The sequence below is a fragment of the Pelmatolapia mariae genome, linkage group LG6, assembly GCF_036321145.2.
Source record: "Pelmatolapia mariae isolate MD_Pm_ZW linkage group LG6, Pm_UMD_F_2, whole genome shotgun sequence".
NCBI lineage: Eukaryota > Metazoa > Chordata > Actinopteri > Cichliformes > Cichlidae > Pelmatolapia > Pelmatolapia mariae.
The window spans coordinates 5174401-5187528 of NC_086232.1; the positions used below are offsets into that span (position 1 = coordinate 5174401).

Here is a 13128-nt window from a genome sequence, read left to right on the forward strand (position 1 = left end):
TTTCTACTACAAGGCTCATTCCCCAGTCACACACACATTCATACAGTGCTTTCATCTATGCATAAGCACTTTTTCCCCACACACACACTCAAACCCTGATGGATGCATGAGGGGCAGAGAAGGTTATGTATCTTGCATACACATGGACTGTAGGAGCTGGGGATTGATTGGTTGTGGCTCTAGAATTTGAGAGTTAACATACATCCCATCATCCATCTTGTTCCACTTAATGAATTCAGGGTAGTCAGGGTATTCACAGGGAACAGTGCTAACCACCTCACCACCGTGGTTCTCTACGCCAGTACGTTTTTTATAGAATTTCCCTATTTAAAAAATCCCACCCATCCATCCATTTAGACAGGTTGGATCACATAAGTTGGATGAGGCCTGTAATCAGAGTAATTGACAGAGTAATGCCCCAAATATGACTAATACCACTAAGGCAGGATGGGATGTACTGAACTGCCAGGTCATGCAAGTATACAAAAACCGGACTCACTGGTACTTTGACATTTTGATACAAAGGCAAATATATCAATTTGTAAAAACTGTGACATAAAGCAAGAATGGGATGCCATTTTGAACAAGCCTTTATTAAAAGTTTGAATATACATAAAAAAAAAACATTTATTGCAACGTATAAAAATTACAAAAACAAATAAGCAGTGAAAAAGTTTATAGTTAATTTAATTTAAGTATTTTTTTAAACTGTCTTCAGGTAAAAAACATTAATATTTTTAAAAAACACTCAAAACCAGCAAAAATTCAGATAACTGAGAGATAAATACAGTCGTGTAAAGCAAAGATATAAAAGGTCCTATTAATTTATATTTTAAAAAACAACAAGGGAGAAATGATTTATTTTAGCTGCATTGATCAATGTCTCTCAAATTAATTGCCCTTTCCAATGAAGTATTCAACGTGACACAAATCACGTAAAATAATGCTAGCACCTACCTGAGACTGAAATACTTACTCTGTCTTACAAAGAGTAAAACATTCATTTAGAAATTCTGCATGACTTACTTTAAAATGCCAGTGTAACAAATGGACAGCTCAGTACTTTATATAGAGTTGTCGTTATGTCTCATAAAAGATATAACGTATAACTAAGAACAGGATAAGCTTCAAGTGCTTTTACACTTTTCATAACAATATGTCATCAAATGTCAGATATACAGTTTTCCTACTACCTTCTAAACCAGTTTTCCTAGTGGGAATGAGAGCGATGCTCCCACAGCCAGACCCAGGACCAAGAAGAAGGTCATCAAAGAGCCAGCTGTCTCGCAATCCTTACACCGCACCAACCTGAAGGAGACGAAAACACACAGTTACAACACTATCCAGTACAGTGAACACAACACACAGACAAGTCAGTTCATCTTTTTCATTTATTCTTCAACAAATACACATGAAAGTTTTTCACAAACCATCAGTACAAGTGAAGTGCTTGCGTCTTCATGTTGCCTGTATTACTTTGGTTTACTTCCTGTTTTATTTTGAAGGTTTAAAACCTCGCGTGGCTTTCTGTTTCCCCCCGTTGCCTTTCTCTTCCCTCTCTTGTTAATGCCTGATCAAGTTCAGTGTTAGTCTCCTTTTTTCCCTGTGTTTAGTCTGTTTTTGTTGTATTCATTGTCGAAAGTTTTTTGTCATTTGGGATGTTTTTCTCTCAATTATTGTGCAGCAGTTTGTTATTTTTCAGTTATTAGTTAAAGTACCTATTTTACTTCCTATAAATGCATCCTAGTTTGCTTTTTGTTCTGCAGTAGGGCTGGTGGAGGATTTCAGGGACCCCTGACCAATGTTCCCTCTAATTTTTCATGTGTTTGAGCAAACACACAAAGTCCCCGAGCGGTCCCTTGGACCACTGTGAGCAACAGTAGACATGTACACTGTGGTCACGCCGGCGTCGATTCCATCCAAGTTACATGGTTTATTAAAATAATCAAATTACAGCATTTACATTTATATTAGACTACTTTTAATTAAGTGCTTTAGCCCACTTACAATGAAAATTAAAAAAAATCTTGTTCATGACCTGTGTAGTATGTTAACACTATTGGAAGTAAAAATAACTTGAACTCCAATTTTGAAAACACAACTTTCTTTCTTTCTTTTTTTATAAAGCTCTGACTTGTATTATGAGTATGAGTCTGTGGTCTGGGAGAGAGTCCTGTAACTCTGTCTGCAAAATACAGTAAATAATGACCAATGTTGGGCAATTAATTATATAGTTACTTCTTCAAAAAAGTAACTGAGTTATGCAAACAACAAAGTTTTTTGCAGCTGTTTACCTAAAAATGCAGCCAAGGCATTTTTTTAAATAAACATTTCAAACTATTTACAGAACAATCAGCTGTTCTGCATCAAATTTGATGCCACACAAATTATTTGTGCCACTCCAAAAAATCATTTGTGTCCACTATGAGATAAAGGAGAACAACAGCCTGATACCTGCAGGCCTGACAACAGGAGATGTATCACTCCTGTAACACCTGTGACATTCAGCAGTCGTCTCATTGTTCTGACACACACAACAAAACTATTGACTACACTACACACTAACTACACAAGATTTGCGCTAAACGTCGCAAATCTCTCACATCTCAATACACCGCCGTCACCCCTAAAACTTCCCCCTTCCTAAACAACTAAATGCCATGTTGCCATATCATTTTTTGATTGGTTGACACGGTACTTTTTTCGACCAATAGGAAAGGATGGGGTTTTTTTGGTTTTGGTTTTGCTCACAGGCGGAGAGTGCTTTCAAGTGTTTTCCTTTTAAAACGCAGTTTTTACCGTTTCTTCCCGCAGTAAATATAAACAACGACAGTATTCAGGAAGAAAACCAAACATTGCAGATATTTTTATCATAACTCTGGTTTTACGTGGCCTATCAACACAATTTAAAAACTGGTATAAAGTCCACACTTTTTCCATCAATTGTTCCATCTGTCCTGCTCCCATCTCCAATGGTTGTACACGTTGTCATTAACGTGGCTTCACTCCACATCAGCCACGCCGCTTTGCTAGCTAAAACACCGGTGTCGGCACATAAGGACGCTGTCATAGCCTGTCAACGACGTTGATTAGCTGCGTATATACGAATGTGAATCGCATTATTGGCTGGACTATGGGATAAGGTGGCATCGTTCTAATCCCATACTCTGTCAGTGCGCCCCAGGGCAGCTGTGGCTACAATGTAGCTGGCATCACCAGTGTGTGAATGTGTGTGTGAATAGGTGGATGACTGAATGTAGTGTAAAGCGCTTTGGGGTCCTTAGGGACTAAGTAAAGCATTATACAAATACAGGCCATTTACCATTTACCATACGGGAGCAGCCAGTCACTTACTGACTAACACTGCAAAACAGAATTGTTAAAGTTTTAATTTTAATTTCAATTCAGGTTAGATTTTTTTCTTTTTTTGTGCACAACGCAGATTTTCTGTGCGCAGAGACCTTGTCCGCAGTGCGCAATTGCGCACGTGCGCAGCTTAGAGGGAACTTTGCCCCTGACCCTGTTCAAAATTCACACCAAAAGATTTTTCAGTTGCACCATCCAGCCACTAGGTGCCACAAGACATTCTTCTTCTTCTTGGGTTTTGTTCAGCCAGAAAATTGTGCTGAATGTCTTTGTTTTGTTCCACTGAAGTTTGTGACTTGAATGACATGTTTCACAAGAAACACAGGAATGGTGTGCATGTGTCAGTGGGTGTAGTGTTCTCAGTCAGTGGTAACATACATATAAGGTGCCATATAAAACAGGTGGTCTGCACCTTTGGCAGATTTATTTCTTTATTTCGGCTGAAATAAATCCTATGTTACATTTTATGTGTAGCTCATGTGCCCAACATGTGGGGACTCAGAGCTGTGACTGGCTTCTTGTGTCTGTAATTCTTGAGTTTGTTAAAGTGAAGCAAGGATTCAGTTTTCACCTACTTTCAGGTACAAACAGTTAATTTAATTTAAATATTCAAACAAATCAAATAAAACTCCAATGGAAATTTTCTCATTCTTATTTTTTATTTTAGATTACTGTTTTATAGAGAGATTTTCTTCTCACTCTCACACAGTAGACGTCCCTCACTATGCACCCGTGGCACTTTGACCTTATCCTGCTGCTGTAACACAATCATGTTCCTCGTGGGATCAGTCAAGTATTGATTTATCTTGTGCTTCAAGCTCCATCACATCTGCCTCATTGTAATCAAGTTGTGGAAGTTTTCACGTGTTAGCACACTGAGTCGCATCATTAAAGAGCAGTTTATATCCTATAGAGGGATTTTTTAAAAATTGGGGTCTGTTGAGGACTCACTGTGGAGCGTAGGCCATGCAGAGGCTTGCCAGGTATCCATTCGAGAAGGCGAACAGAGCCATGATGACGACAAAGGCGCAGTCGTGGCGGAAGACGGCGGTGAGTTTAGAGTCCTGGACATTACATAACATGACCAGAGGGATGAAGACCAGGCGAAAAAACACGACGGCAGGAAACCAACGACTCTCCTTCGACGGCTGCACAAAAACATACAGAAATCGGTCACTGAAGTAAACTGTAACATCGCAACTTCAAAGTCAGATTAAGTATAACATAATGACTCAATGAGTACTGTGTGGATTTCAGCTATCAGTCCTCTGGAGTCAGTAGACACACCTGCATTTCCAAATCACATGACTGATTTAAGATGATCTAGCAGCAAGATGCAGCCTCACTGAGTCTCAGTTTCAACTTGTGTCAAAAGTCTGGACTTTAAACTATAAAGTTTGTGGATTTTGTCTGTTATTGTTTCACATCACAATAACAGATAACCATGCAACAAAATAACCATGCTTATATTGTCTATAATGTGGACACATGTAACTGTAAATAACTAGAAGCTTTTTAGATATTTTATGATGTAATAACGATGCTATCAAACTATTTAAATAATATATTTAGACTATGGAGACTGTAAAAATTCCAATACTAAAACATTTTTTTTATTGTTTTCATAATCAAAATGGTATTTATTGAAATCCTTCAGTAAAGGCCGTTTTCCACAGGAATTCTTTGAAGTGGAAAAAAACACCTCCAGTCCTCTCGAAACAATGTTCCATTGGTTTGTTGATTTCTATCTTAGAAACAAAAATGTTTGAAGAAGGCAGGCTGCAGACTCACCCACTGGATGATATATGGGGTTGTGCGACCGGCCAAGTCCATGACATTGAAAACAATGAAACAGCAGACACAGGTGAACACATTGCCTGTTAGGAAGAGAAAGCAGAGGGTGGACTATAAGGAAGAATTCATGGGTGAGTGAGGAATTTTTGCAGAAGGTTTTCAATGGCCTGAGGGTTTCTCTTTCTCTTTAACTTGGTTAGACCATTACAGAAACTTGTGCTGAACACATAACCTGCTCTGGAGTCATATGGCCAACCAGATGCTTCTGTAGTCTGCAGTAATGCTGTAATGATGTCTTACCCCATTCAGCATTGTCGTAGACAGTCCTTACTCGCACTGTGATGACAGGAAACACCGACAGGGTAACAGCAAAGACACACGTCACGCACAGAGCCATCAGCCAGATCTGAGAAACACAGGAAGGTGTTAGTCAGTGATTCCAGTAAGGAGGCATTTGGGAAAGACCAAGAGCCTAGCGTGTGAAGATAAGCTCCAGGAATACACGAGGAACATTTTTCATCTGAGGTTAGCAAAAGTTTATCAGCTCTTTGATAGAAGACTTTGTACAACCTCTGAGAGCCAGTTTCCACTATTACATTAGAATGCGCCATCATAAAAATTTTGGGTTGTTAGATATAGAGCCACGGACCAGTATGTCTCTATGTAGGCAAAAGTCTAAACAGTTTAAAACATGTTATTGTGATCAACAGAGGAGGTTTGAGGGGTTTAGTCAATGCTAGCAGAAGAAGTTTAAAAAATGGACACCCAAGCTAACGTTTACCTTCTTAAAGACAGCCAGGACTGAGGAACGCTCCTGATTCTCCTCTTGCTTACTGAGCTTTCCGTTTGCCTCCAGGTCCTTTTTATTTTTTTCTTTGAAAGGAAAAATCAAAAGAATCAGTTGTAAGCCTCATTAACACTGAACGTAGCTCGGCTAACATGACAGCTATCTAACATAACGCTGAAAAAAAATCATATTTTTATTCATTATACTCAATAAGAACCAACCTGTGCTCTCAAGGAAGACCTCCTCCACTTTATCAGGCTGATGTCTGTTCAGATAGAAATCAGCAAACTTCTGCAGAGGAGTCAACATTTTCAGAAGACTGTAATGTGGCTTTTCTTCCACTGACATGATTCAATTAATTTTTTTAGTTAATATATGACAGAGATTTTTCAGTTCAGTTCAAAACAGTCATTTTCATGTCCTTTTGTGATAGTGATTTTATGTGGTGTCTCCATACCAGGCGTGGCAGCAGCAGGTAGCATACCAGAGTCCCCAGAGTAGCCACACAGGGTGTTATGAAGTATCCCAGTGCAGCCGAGCTTTGATCTGATTTACCTGCAGGCAAACAGCTTCATTTACACCTCCAAACTCCAATAATTTTACATTTTTTTACAGTGTGATACTGGTATATTTAGATAACTAACGATGAAATAAAAAAATAAATACATTTTGCCTGTGAGGAGGATCAATACTTGCCTAAAATAGAGAAGAGCATGGCTAAGGCGGCAAAGATCCCAGCGAGGCCCTGACCACTCATGAACAGAGTGCTGTAACGAGAAGGAAAGAGGCCCACCATACCGAAGAGACTGCCCTGCAGCACTGCTCCGCACACTGCACTCACACAAAGTTACATTAGTTACATTATGATTAGGACTATAATTCTTGTCACATTTTTGATAAAGACAATAAGCCTGAAAAGTATTTACAATTTAATGTTTGAACTACGTTGTGATTTGCCAGTGCCAAATGTAACATTTAGGGATCTGATACAAACATTTTACAGCTGCTACATAGTTCATCTGTAGTTATAAAAAATGTTAGTGCAATTATGTGATCATTTGAGTGAACCTACTGTTAATGAACCAGATGGTTGCCATAGTAATGGCAAAGAAGTTGTCCGGCTCCATGGGGACCTTGACCAAAGCAGCAGTGAGAGAGAAAAGGAGGAAGATGCCGACCAGGCTGAAGGGCACACGAACACGCTCCCTCACACTGCACAGAGACATGTCTTCATTACCATCAGATAACAGCGCAGATAATCAGACTCTTTAGTTTTCAGGTAAACCTGGTCCTGTCCTGTCCACTAAGGACAGCTTGGTTCAACTTTTATTAACATTGACATCATATTTCTGTCAGTACCAGCCAGATATGCTTACAGACTATTGCAGTAATTCCTAACAACTTTACAGAGATTTGGAGCAAATGTGCTCGTTCATTCAGTCAGTTTAAAGAAAAAAACATTAACATTACTACTACTGCTACTGCTTAAAGCAAAAAAATACAAATAAATACATTAATCATATAATTAACTCTAATTCAAAAACTCAATGAATGTAAATTCTTTGTTGTTACTATCCCACCCATCTGCAACAGCGCACCTAGAACGCTAACATCATGGAGGGAGGGTCAAGGGTCAAGTCTGGAAGACTTTGCGGCTGTCTAAGCCAACAGCATCTATTCTATGTTTGTAATAGTCCACTGTGAAATCTGAAAAGCTCTGACGACCAAAATGCTTTCCCTCTTGCCCTCACTGTGTCTTGGATTTCACTGTAGTTATAGTCAGTGTAATACTTGCTGGAAAGCATTTATTAAAATGAACATGTTATATTGTCATTGCATGAGAAACTAGGGTCACTCATAACATTTTAGTAAATTTATGTTTCTGGATCTATTTATTTGTTATCTTTATCCTTTTACAAAGTTAGGAAAGTAGATTGCATCTTTGTATTATGGTTATGATGTTGTCTTACACATAAAGAGTGATACATGGCCTCTTCTTCATAGTAATAACTACAGCTTATTTATTTCACTTCGGTATCAGAAGATACCTGAAGCCAAAGTGTCAGTAAAGTAGTGGAACTGCGGACAATGGAATTTTGGCGTCCTAGAGATTTAAAAACTTTAAAGGTCTTGTTCTTGTGACTCAAACTTAATCTAGAAGAGCCATTCAAGCAGTTTTAGTGCTCTTAACACTCACCGCTGATACAGGAAAGAGTTGAGAAGGGTAAACAGCAGCAGTGGCAGTTGGGAAAGCAAAGCCATCCAGCTGTCATAGCTATAGTCTTTGGAAGAAGTGCCTGATGTGCCAGTTGAGTTGAGACGTTCATTGAAATACTTAAAGAGGAAGATAGAAAAAGCAATTTACTATAAAAGGACATACTGTACATGCTATGAGATTCAAGTAACAGCATAAACACAGAAAGAACAAGAATGATTTGAATCCCTGTGCAAAATCGCAGACATGTTTTTTTTTTTACTTATTTTCTTCATTTATCTTCTCAGTAGTGTATCATGAAAATCATAAATAAGAATAAAATACAAGCAGTTTATAATTAAAATCATCATTACTTCATTATTTTAATAATAAAATCATTTAATTAAAATGTATACATTGAAACATCATCTATAAATAAAAAAAATCTATTATAAACCAATAGTAGCTAATCTTGTAACAAAACATTATGCGGAAACTTACCTGCCTACATACACAATTCATTTTCAAATTTAACAATGCTAACATGTTAAATAGACGATAGTCATGATGGTCTCAATTTAGAATAAAGAATCTGCTGCTAAAAATGTGGAAAAAATGACGTGAACATGAAACCTTAGATGCTGTGATGAAAAAGTTCCAGGGCAGCAGAGTTCCTAGACCGAGCACAAAGATAATCAGGGCCACAGCCTGTCCACTGTGAAAACAAAATACAAGTGAGAAGAAGTGCCAACCAGTGTAAAAGAATCCTCCAATGTAAAGGAGGATTCTTTTAGATGTGTGTATATCTCTAGAAATCAGACTCACCGGTCAACAGGTGCACTCTTTTCATTCGACATCCTGATAGTTTGTCACGTCTCTGCGGATGTCAATAGAAGACCCTTAATAATAATTAAAATTATGTGTTTCCATCACATGTACTGACTGAGTACATGCTCCGTTGATTGCAGGAACAGAAACTTTTTTTTGTTCTTGTTTTTTTTTTGTACAACCATTTAAAAATACTAGTATAACTAAAATTAGAGAACGGTCAGGTGTCACAATAAGTTGCCCCACAAATTATTTGTGACTGTAAAAATTTGTTTGTCTGCCACAAGACAGAGGAGAACACCACAGGGATAAACCCTGCAGGTCTGACAACAGGAGGTGTATCACTCCTCCGGTTTTCTACCTGGAGACAGTGTTTACATTGCAATCTGCCTTTCTGACATTCATTAGTACCCTCACTGACACACAAAACAAAACAAGAACAACACAACACACCAATGCTAAACGCCACAAATCTCTGATATTTCAAAACTCTCTCTCTTTGCTGCCGTCACTACCAAAACCTTCCCCTCTTCTTAAACAACCAAATCCCACGTATTGACATTTTTTTTATTGATCGGCATGGTACATTTTTCCACCAACAGGAAAGAGGTGGCTTTTTTCTGTCTTTACTGTTTTCGCACTGTCCTTAAAAAATGCTTTTTATATCTTCTTTCGTTACTTCTTTCTAGTATTTAGAAAAAAGCACACTTATATATATATATATATTATCATAACTCTGGATTTTGTAAAATGTAAAAACCAGTGTATACTTTGAAGTCCAAACTTTCAACACAAGCTGAAATATAAACTCAGCGTGGCTGCAGCTTGTTGCTATTTCAGCTTAAATCAGTCATGTGATTTGGAGGTGTCCGTGGACACAGAAGGCTAATAATACTCACCTTCATTCCATTTCCAGAGTGTAGCAACCAACCACCTGTGTGAAATCTGAAATGCCCATGGTGTTGACTCAAAATGTGCTCTGGCACAATCATAGGCATGGGTTGCTACTGAAAACAAGAGTTGTGCCAAAAAGTGATCGCCTGCCAAAAACTGATTTCCTGTATTTGCCAAAACGGATTGCTCATATTTAAAATGCTATAAATAAGTTGTTGGTCTATAATATGTAAAACATATGTCAAAATTAACCCTCATGAATGACATCAAGTAATCATGGGCCACAAACAACATCCCTGTAACAAGAAAAGCCAATCAGTTTTTGGCAGTGACTTTTATATATCCTTTATTTATCCAGTTAAAAAAAATCTTGTTGACATTAAAATATATTTTTTAAGAGTAATCTGGCCAAGAGGACAGGAACAAATATAACAATAGTTCTGTAAACATATTTTAAGTGGACAAAAAGGACCGGATTGGTTATAATGTAAGTACAATAACACAGAGTTATAAGAATACTTGAAAAACAGGTAATTTATACATTTTATATATAACCCTGTTGTAAACCTTGTTCACCGAAGTCTATTTACCAACATACGTAAAGATATTACACATAAAAAACACACGGAAACATTGGAAATCAGTTTTTGGCAGGCGAACACTTTTTGGCACAACACCTGTCCGCGCTATCGGGGCTGAACTACAGTCAATGGGCTGAACCATGTGTTAGTGATGGAGGGGTGGGGGATAACGCTATGCAATAAGTTCAGTTTTAGAATTTATATTTAGTGTTAACTGTAAAGGTGTTAATGCTTTCTTATTTTAATAAACAACACTATCATATGCAAAACTAGGGTGGCAAGACATCATTTTAGGGTGGCACATGCCACCCCATGCCGCAGGGTTTGTACTCTACCATCTAAGACTGGCTGTGAGTCATCGACTTGCATCATTAATATGCATTAACGTCACATCCCCACATGTTGTCTTATCACGTTATTCTACTTTATTTCTTAATCTACTGCAAGGAACATAATACATGTTCAACGAATTAAAGCATATTACTGTTTTTTAATATCGGTATCAACTGCCTGACTAAAGACTAAAACCGTGAAACTTCAGAGGATGGAACATTAAAGTGATATTAACTTTGAATAAATATATATGTGTCTCGTTATTCTAGCGACGGAAGCTGCGTTTGAGTTTAATTAACCCCAACTTTAATTGTTTTGATGAATTTAAATTTACCCAGCAAGTTAAACGACGAGTAACTGATACATTAAGTAGTAACAAGTACACGTGTTCCGATTCTTAAGGCGATATAAACCAAACCGACAATTGACATCCAAAAGCCAAACGCTGTGTTGAAGCAAGCTAATAAAAACAAAGCACTCGAGTCGGAGCTGACCTGCCAGTCGAAAAACGTCTTCTTCTGGGTATCCCTGGATGAATGAATGAAAACGCGGTCAAGAAGCTGGTTGTGGGGAAAACATGTGCCGCCAAAAGCGTTAGAACAAGGAAATGCGGAAACATGATGTGTCGGAACTGAGTATTGTCGCATTATGACTTGAAACTTCGAATTAGTTCGAGTGCTTCCCCCGCTTCCAACCCACTCAAGGATTGTGTTAATTACTCTAAGGATTGTAAGCATTCAAATTAAGTTCTTCTTCTTTTAACTAGAACTTGGCAGAGATGATGAGCCCCTTAGATTGGTGAGAAACCAGAAGAGAAAAATATGGAATGACATTTATGTTACAACAAATGCACGAGCAAATAATAATAATAATAATAATAATAATAATCTGAGCAAATAATTTCATTTCACTGGCGGAATTAAATTCCTCGCGCGTAAATTCAATAACCCGCGCGCGTATGAAGTTATGTGGAGGCGGAGCCCAAAGTAGGACGGGGTCCTTATATGATTGCTTACTTTGATGGACACTTTAGGTTACTTGGTTAATCTGAGTTACTCTTATGCAGCTATGAAGCGCTGTTTTAAACCGTTCTTGTTTACAATTTGAAAAATAAAGTTTGCAAAATTAACTATCAACAGTTATTGCTTGGTGTGCAGCAGTGGAAATACACATAACTGTCACTGGATTACTTTAATGTTGAAGAACCAGAGGATTCTATGGCAGGTTTTAAAGCATCTGCAGTGCTGTCCCATTAATCTGCTGTACAGTATCGCACAGCTTCTATGATTTAAAAAAAAAAATCCAGACAGTTAAACCAGCCAGCAGAAAGTTGCTCAGTCTGCATGAACAGTGAATTTTGGAGGTGGGAACATGATGGTGTCTGTTTTTCAGTATTTCAGCAGCAGTACTGCCACACTTCAAATAATTAAAGGATGAATGGAAAAACATACCAAGACATTCTTGATAAAAATCTGCTGCCAGATGATGCCATGGTGCCTTTCTTTCAAGTTCATCCCAAAATGTGTTATATTTTTTAAAGAAAGTGCTGTCAAGAGAAATTGAACCACACACTTGAGTTGGTTAGAAATATGCTGTAGTATAATATTATATAATAAGCTAAAGTCATTGGTATCCAGTTATTTAAAAAGCAATAGCTATTATTCATTTACTACTCCCGCATGAGGTTTGTGTAATCAAAGAAAACATCAGTCATGCTATCCTTATGTGATTTTCACAGCACCACAATGTTCTTAAAGGATGCTTAAAAAGAACAAAAGAAATAAAAATGTTTTTACAATTGTCTGTCAGTTGTTTAAATAGAATTGGAAAAAGCAGAAGAAGACGAAAGTAAAGATCAAAGCTGCACACAGCCCTGAGGGGCTCCAGTACTCAGTGTAGTGGTGTTGAGATGCTGTTACCGATCCGGACTGCCTGAGGTCTCTCCGTCAGAAAGTCTAGGAGTGGGGTTCGACTTCCTCACCAACACATCATTCTGAGCGCCAAACCATGCAGAAGTTGTTCAGTGCATCTGGTAGGGAGGCGTCACAATGGCAGGCAGGTGTCGTTTTCCTGTAGTTAGTGATGGCATGGATGCCGTGCCACATGCGCTTCGTGTTGCAGGGTTGACTTGAGCATATAGCTATATATGCTATAAAAAATTTATAGCATATAAAATTCATATCTGAAGATTATCAGCCTTGTCTTCAATCAGATGATTTAGACCTTGACAGGTTGAACTGTGACATCAGAGTTTAATTTTCCTGCATATAAGAAACATTGAATTCAGTCTCCTGCAATTCAGTGTTTAGTCTACACAGTGAGTAATTAGGCACACTGCAGTTAGTAATGTC

The 13128-nt window shown here is 38.0% G+C and overlaps 1 protein-coding gene across 1 annotated transcript; it reads right to left on the reverse strand.

Moving 5' to 3' along the window:
* Positions 1 to 666: 666 nt before the first annotated feature.
* LOC134628399 (equilibrative nucleoside transporter 2-like) lies at positions 667 to 11359 on the reverse strand. The gene is made up of 13 exons (XM_063475063.1): positions 11272 to 11359; positions 8967 to 9018; positions 8775 to 8856; positions 8145 to 8281; positions 7020 to 7159; positions 6644 to 6778; positions 6405 to 6502; positions 6169 to 6238; positions 5942 to 6033; positions 5461 to 5566; positions 5158 to 5243; positions 4318 to 4514; positions 667 to 1308 (listed from the first exon to the last, which is right to left on the reverse strand). Exons 2-13 carry the CDS (start codon positions 8996 to 8998, stop codon positions 1197 to 1199), a joined length of 1287 nt encoding a protein of 428 aa, XP_063331133.1. The 5' UTR covers positions 8999 to 9018; positions 11272 to 11359; the 3' UTR covers positions 667 to 1196.
* Between the last annotated feature and the right edge of the window lie 1769 nt (positions 11360 to 13128).

What these genes read in the sequence shown, in the direction of transcription:
- LOC134628399 (XM_063475063.1), bottom strand. Translation starts at nt 8,998, where the DNA reads ATGTCGAATGAAAAGAGTGCACCTGTTGACCG. An exon ending in CATGCTCTTCTCTATTTTAG is followed by an intron (nt 6,503 to 6,643) that starts GCAAGTATTGAT and finishes GTTTGCCTGCAG; the next exon opens with GTAAATCAGATCAAAGCTCG. An exon ending in CCCCATATATCATCCAGTGG is followed by an intron (nt 4,515 to 5,157) that starts GTGAGTCTGCAG and finishes GTTTTTGTGCAG; the next exon opens with CCGTCGAAGGAGAGTCGTTG.